General features: G+C 36.1%; 1 protein-coding gene across 1 annotated transcript in view; it reads left to right on the forward strand.

The window, feature by feature from the left end:
* Positions 1–7,547, forward strand: part of LOC138823801 (alsin-like) — a 55,833-nt gene that overhangs the window by 47,215 nt on the left and 1,071 nt on the right. Inside the window, exons 12-14 of the mRNA XM_070017709.1 lie at positions 736–801; positions 5,210–5,372; positions 6,816–6,912. Coding sequence (XP_069873810.1) covers positions 736–801; positions 5,210–5,372; positions 6,816–6,912 — 326 coding nt within the window. The remainder of the gene's footprint in view (positions 1–735; positions 802–5,209; positions 5,373–6,815; positions 6,913–7,547) is intronic.

Genomic DNA, 7,547 nt, shown 5'->3' on the forward strand with positions numbered 1-7,547 from the left:
GCTTTTTGAAACATTTTAGATAGGGCAAATAAAAGTAGACATAGATGCATTTTAAATTATTTTAATTATAAAAAATACCTAAAATATATTTTAGGTGATACTGTAGTAGTATATAGATTCTATTATAGTAAAATAACACCTAAACTTACCATAATAAACCTTTTCAAAGAAAGACTCCAGCATGTGGAGCTGTTATTAGCCTTTTTCTTCTCTCACAGAATTGGTTGATTGCTAGGCTCAGGATCATGAAAGACATGTAGCTGATTCACATTACTTTATCAACATTTGTTCCCTAGCAGTATGTCATTATTTAATCAGTGTATTCTGATTCTTATGCAAACTCTTTTAACATGCTTAATTACTTCCAGTCTACTTTCTGAAGACTTAATTGAGAAACCTGAAGTGAAGAGAAAATTTTCATTAAAGATCCAACAATATTAATTATATTTTCTCCAGCTTGTTAAGTTACCACCTAACTTACCTGCTGGGCAAATTCTGGCAACTTCTGTTCAACTTCAGGTGTTTTCAGAAATTTCTTTTTTTATACTATTTTTATGAAACTGGTGTTTACTCTTTGCCCCCACCTGCTGTTTTTCTCAGTCCTTTACAGTTTTTGAATGTTCTGAGACTCATTGGTAAGATTTTAAGATGTTTGTTCTAGACACTTGTTTGAGAACTGTTTGTTCTAGTTTAAATTTCACCATTGATGTAAATTTATTTTCTTCTTCACTTAAGGTATTGTATATCAATTACAAATTTCCTGGTTATGGGTGGATTCCAACTTCTTGCTAAGCCTGCCATGTAAGCAAAACATACACCTTCCAGTTTTCCTTGTAAAACCAAAGATTAAGTTTTATACTGTTTATAAGTTTTATACTGTTGTGTATTTTAAGTGTGATGTGGTTACAGTTACCTAAGTCAGATAATGAGTATATTTCTTTTTGGACAGTAATATCACTCCTTCCCTCACTCTCAGTTTTTCCCTCTAATTTTTTTTTTTCATCTAAAAAAGAGAATATGCCTGGAGGCATGGCTTAGTGGTAGAGTACTTGCCTAGCAATCACGAAGCCCTGAGTTCAAATCCTAGTAACTCCAAAATATAAAAAAGAGAATATTCTGTCTCATGTTAGTAAATAGTAAATAATGTCAGAGATGGTTAGAACAGAATATACATTGCATGAATATAAGGTGTTTGCATGTAGCTTTGGATAAACAATATGAAAACCCTTTGTATGAGACTAATAAACTTGAACTTCGTTTCTCAAGACATGTTCTAGCAATAAAGGCAAGTAAAAAAAATTCTACTTTAGTAGAAAGTATTTGAGTTGTTTGCTTTTATTCCACATTTAACAAATGTTAAGGTTTGTGCTTTTTCCTTTTATTCTTCTATCCTAATAGGAGTATTAACATCTTTATCTCACTTCTGATTTTAGAAAATGCTTTTTTCACCATTAAAGATGATTAAGTTTTTGTATATATTATTTGCAGGGCTAAACACTCCCATCCTAAAAGTTAGAGAAGGGGCTGGGAATATGGCTTAATGGTAGAGTGCTTGCCTAGCATGCATAAAGCCCTGGGTTTGATTCCTCAGTACTACATACACAGAAAAAACTGGAAGTAGAGCTGTGGTTCAAGTAGTAGAGTGCTAACCTTGAGTGAAAGAAGCTCAGGGATTGTGCCCAGGCTCTGAGTTCAAGCCTGAGGACTGGCAAAAAAAAAAAAAAAAGAGAAGAGTTGATTTTTTGTTGTTGTTAACGTTTCTAGGCTAGCACAAAAACCTAGGGCTTGCCTTGCACTCTTCCCCTGAACTACAACTCCACTCCTTGAATGATTCTTTTTTCTTTTGTGCTGGTACTGGGCTTGAACTCAGGGTCTAGAGCTGTCCTTTAGCTTTTTTGCTCCAGGCTGGCACTCTACCACTTGAGCCACAGCTCCACTTCAGGCTTTTCTGGTGCTTAGTTGGAGATAAGAGTCTCATGTACTTTCTTGCCTGGGCAGGCTTTGACCTGCAATTCTCAGATCTTAGCCTTCTGGGTAGCTAGGATTGCAGGTCTGCCACCAGCACTCCACTGAGAAGTTCATTTTTTAAAATTTGTTTTAATTTTCATTAGTTACCAGGGTTTGAACTCAGGGTGGCAAAGAGTGTCTGGCTTTCTTCCTTTGCTGGTGTTCTACCATTTGAGCCGTGCCTCCAGCAAGACTTTGCTGGCTATTCTGGAGATGGAGTCTCATGGCATTTTCTATTCCTTTTCTGATTTTGAACCAGCTTTTCTGGATCTCAGCCTTTGGAGTAGCTAGATTATAGTTGTGAATGAATGACTCCAGCTTAATGACACTATTTTTTCAGTTCTTTTACATTCAGCCTTTCTGTATCATCTTCTAATGTTTTTGTGTATTGTAAGAAGCACATAGATGTACTTTTATAAAAATACTTTATTGTTATTATAAAGATGGTAAATAGAATGACTACAATTACACAAGTCAGGTAATGAGTACATTTCCTTTCATATAGTGTCTTCCTCTCTCTCTCTCTCTCTCTCTCTCTCTCTCTCTCTCTCTCTCTCTCTCTCTCTCTCTCTCTCTCTCTCTCTCTCTCTCTCTTTCTCAGTCCTTCCCTCTATTCCCTCCCTCCCATCTCCACCCATGGAGTTGTATAGTTCACTTTCATCAGTGTCCAGTGAATTCCACTGCACTTTTCACCCTTTTTCCCTCTAGATGGGCTTTTTAACCAACTTATATTTTTCAATAAAGCTTCTGGCTTTGACAAGTTCTCAATTGTCGAAGTATAAACTTAGAATTGTGGGTTTCATGTTTATAATCTTTTATGTTTTTTTTTTGTCATGGGCTTGAACTCAGCCTGGGATCTGTCCCTGAGCTTTTTCACCTAAGCTCTACCACTTTGAGCCATAGCGGCACTTCCAGTTTTCTGGTGGTTAATTGGAGGTAAGAGCCTCACGGACTTGCCTGTCCAGGCTGGCGTTGAATTGCGTTCTCAAATCTCAGCTTCCTGAGTAGCTAGGATTATAGTGCCCGGCTTTATAATCTTTTTATTGTCTTTTTTTTTTTTTTGTCAGTTGTAGGTCTGGGCCTGGGCTCTATCCCTCAGCTCTTCAGCTCAAGGCACACATTCTACCACTTGAGCCACAGCTCCACTTCCAGTTTTCTGGTGGTTAATTGGAGATAAGAGTCTCATAGATTTTCCTACCTGGTCTGGTTTTGAACCATGATCCTCAGATCTCAGCCTCCTGAGTAGCTAGGATTATAGGCATGAGCCACCAACACCCTGCTTAATCTTTTTATTATAATGAGTAAAAAAAGCTCTAATGTTGATGAGATGCTGAATTGTAGCCAAACCAATAATTAAAAGTAGAAAGAACACTAATTTTTTTTTTTTTACAAATATTGTTGCTTGAAGAAAACCAGATTTAATCACAGGTAATGCAAAAGTATACAAATATTCTTGGCAATATAAGTGGGACGCTTGAGGGCTTTGTAGCTAAGAATTATATGCTATATCTATAAAATATCAGCATGATGCCCAGCATATAATTGTGACTTATTCACTGACAAGATGATTCTGTCCCACCAGTTTTTCTTTATAAATCTTTTTTGTGTCTTGGTCTAACGAGCATGGTTCAATTATTTTTTTGATCAGCACTGAAATTTATTAATGAAAACTTAAGAATGAGCTCAGTGCTGGTGGCTCACACCTATAATCTTAGCTACTCAGGAGGCTGAGACCCAAGAATCAAGGCTCAAAGCCAGCTCAGGGAAGAAAGTTCCCAAGACTCTCATCTCCAATTAGCCACCAAAAAAAGCTGGAATTGAAGCAGTAGCTTAAGTGGTAGAGCACCAGCCTTGAGTGAAAAAGCTAAGGGACAGCACCCAAGCCCTGAGTGCAAGCCCCAGAACTGTGTGTGTGTGTGTGTGTGTGTGTGTGTGTGTGTGTGTGTGTGTGTGTGTGTGTGTGTGTGTGTGTGTGTGTGTGTGTGTGTGTGTGTGTGTGTCTGTATGCATGTGCACACACACATACATAATCATGAAGTCATAAAAAATTGAATATAAAAACTAAATTTTAGGGCTGGGAAGGTGGCTCAGTGGTAGAGCACTTGCCTTGCATGCTCAAGGCCCTGGGTTTGATTCCTCAGCACCACATAAGCAAAAGGAAAAAAAAAAGCCGGAAGTGGCGCTGTGGCTCAAGTGGTAGAGTGCTAGCCTTGAGCTGAAGAGCTGAGGGACAGCGCCCAGGCCCAGAGTTCAGGCCCCATGACCGGACCCAAAAACAAAAACAAAAACAAAAAAACCCACTAAATTTTAGCTTCAGTTTGAAATGGTTTCGAAGACCTCAGTATTGTAATCCTTACCTACAATTTGCCTTACCATTTCCTATTAATTGTGGTACTGATTCTTGCAATTTTTTTTTTTTTTAGTTGTGCAGCTTGAACTCAGGGTCTGGGTGCTGTCCCTAAGCTATTTTGCTCAAGGCTAGCACTCTACCACTTTGAGCCATGCACCACTTCCAGTTTTAAGTAGTTACTTGGAGATCAGAATCTAATGGACTTTTCTGCCCAGGCTGGCTTCAAACTGTGATCCTCAAATTTCAGTCTCCTGAGTAGCTAGGATTAAAGAGCTACTGGCATTGGGCTTTTTGCAAATTAAAAAAAAAAAAACAAAAAACAAACAAACAAAAAACCCAATGTCTTTCCTGTCATAAACTGTTAATAGTTAGTGATGAACAATTAAAGGAAAAGAGAAGAATTTAAACCTATTTATCTCCTTGCTAATTCTTGAAGCCAAGATCTAGTTGTTTATCATCCATTGTTCCTGGGATGAAAACAATTAGAGCAATTAAACTTGGAGTTTATTCCTATACTTTGGGCTTTGTAAATGACAGATGTGATGTCATTTGGTCTCTGATTATTCCCTGCATATATGAGATGCATGCTACATTTTTCTAGAACATAGAATCTGTGATTAGCCAATTTTATTAGTCACTGTTACTACCATTTGTTACATTTTATATTAAAAATCCTATTTTATGGAGAAATTGTTTACTTACATCTAGGTATTTAGTGTATTTTTATTTTGTTTTCATTATACTAAAAATGCACATTCTAAACAAAAATACTCCACTGAAATTTTCTGTGCTATATCACACATACTGTGAATGCCACAATGACTAATTGAATCTTTTCCACCTTACCTCTAGTGATTTCCTAAATAAAAACCAGGAATTGTTGCAAGATTTATCAGAGGTGAATGATGAAAATACTCAATTAATGGAAATACTGAATACATTGTTTTTCTTGCCAATCAGACGACTTCATAATTATGCAAAAGTTTTGCTAAAGCTTGCTACTTGCTTTGAAGTGGTAAGTTTCCAGATATATTCCCTTTGGGTATATAGGAAGTTGTCAAGGTTCATGATAATTTGGATTAAGCCACCATAAGATCTCCATTTCTACTGATCTTAATATTGTATGTATCTGATTAAATGCCTTTCTCTTCGGGTAAGTGAAAGCCAAAAGTATGACTAGGTAAATATAGTTTCCTTTGCTGTAGATTTAGTTTTCCTTCAGGACTTGATCTACATTGATTGCATTCATTTTATGCAACTGTTTCTAAAGTTGAAACCCTATTAGGAATGCTACTCACTCAGTAGTTTATGAAATGTCAGAGTTTATGAAATGTGTGCTTAGTATGACTCACACAAAGCTCGGCTCTTTAGAAAAACAATTATTTTTTTTTTACTAACATGCATTAATTGTACATGGAGGGAGAATTTCATCCTGACATTTCTATACATATATACAATGTATCCTAACCAAATTTACCCTGTCACTCTCCCTTCTCCTCTGCCCTCTTAAAATAATTTCAACAAGTTTTAATGTCCTATTTTCACACATGCAAACAAACTACTTTGACCATATTATTCTCTCTATTAGCCTTCCTCCTCTTTCTGGTACCTACTCTCCCAATAGAGGCTATTTTACCATCTTGTCATAGCTGTTGTATTTTTAGTTTGTATTAATTGCACCAAGGAGTTAGTTTAGCTTTTCAGACATCCATATATTTTGCTTTAATCAGCATAATCTCTACTGCTTTTTTCCCTCCACCCACCAATTCCAACTGATCAACAGCTTTCATTAGATTTCTTATGTCATCTTCATACATAGTTGTGATGTATTTCAAAATTATTTACCTTCTTTTTTCCTCTCAAGTATGTCTTTCTCTATGTATATTACATACACACACATACATATGTATATCTGTGCACTTATACATGTCCATAAGCATGTATGTCTTTTAGGCCTAGCTTCCACAAATGGGTGAAAACATTTGATATTCAGCCTTTTGACCCTGGTTTATCTTCCTCAACCTGATGCTCTTCAATTTCATCCATTTTCCTGCAAATGATTTCATTTTTCTTTATAACTGTGGAACATACCATAGTATATATGTATTCCATATCTTATTTATTCATTTGTTGTTGGGCACTTCAGCTGATGCCATTATTTGCCTCTTGTGAACAGCAGTGTAATAAACATGGTTATACAAGTATTTGGTGGGGGGCATTCACTCCTTCACATATATACTCAATAGTGATATGACTGGGTCATAAGGAAGGCCTATTTTTAGTTTTTTAAAGAGCCTCAATAGTGGTTGCGCAAGTTTGCATTCCACGAACAGTGTATGAAGGTTCTTTACTCATTCCTCCTCCTCAATCCTTGCTAACATTTTTCTTTGCTCTTTTGCTATTTAATTTTTTGAGCTATTTGTATATTCTGAATGTTAATCCTTTATCTCTTTCATAGCTGGCAAAGATTTTCTCTTATCCTGTGGATGATCTCTTGGTTCCGATTATTGTTTCTGCTACTATGCAGAAACTTTTTAATTTGTCTCATTTATCAGGTCTTTTGTTTTCTGGGTAATTGGAGTCCTATTCAGAAAGTAATTACCTGTGCTTATAATTTACAGAGTTTTCTTTATGTTTTCCCATAGTAGATTTAAAGTTTCAGTTCTTACTTTGGTTATTTGATCTATTTGGGGTTTATTTGGATACAGAGTGAGAGATAGTGGTCCAGTTTCAGTCTCCTGCATTCATAAATGTTGTCTATATATTTATCCCAGCACCATTTGTTGAAGAGATTGTTTTTCTTTCAGTGGACTTGGTCCTCTATTTTGTTCCTTTGGCTTGGGCTCCATTTTGGTGCTAGTATTAAACTGTTTGTTACTGTGGCTATATAGTTTAGTTTGATGTCTTGTGATACTACCAACATCAAATTTTTTGGTCAAGATTGCTTTGGCTATTTGGATCCTTTTATGCTATGTAGAATTTTAGGATTTTTTTTCTATTTTGGGGTTTTAATGGAGATTACTTTGAACCTGTCGATTGCCATTTTCATGATATTCTGCTAACCCCTGAGCATGAGTGGTTTTTCTATTTTCTGATGTCACCTTTAGTTTCCTTCTTCAAACTTTTATAGTTTTCAGCAGCAGTTTTTCACTTATTTGGTTAGGTTTATTCTTAGGAATTTTATTATTTT

The sequence above is a fragment of the Dipodomys merriami genome, unplaced genomic scaffold (genome assembly GCF_024711535.1).
Source record: "Dipodomys merriami isolate MVZ:Mamm:240054 unplaced genomic scaffold, mDipMer1.0.p SCAF_1, whole genome shotgun sequence".
Classification (NCBI taxonomy): Eukaryota; Metazoa; Chordata; class Mammalia; order Rodentia; family Heteromyidae; genus Dipodomys; species Dipodomys merriami.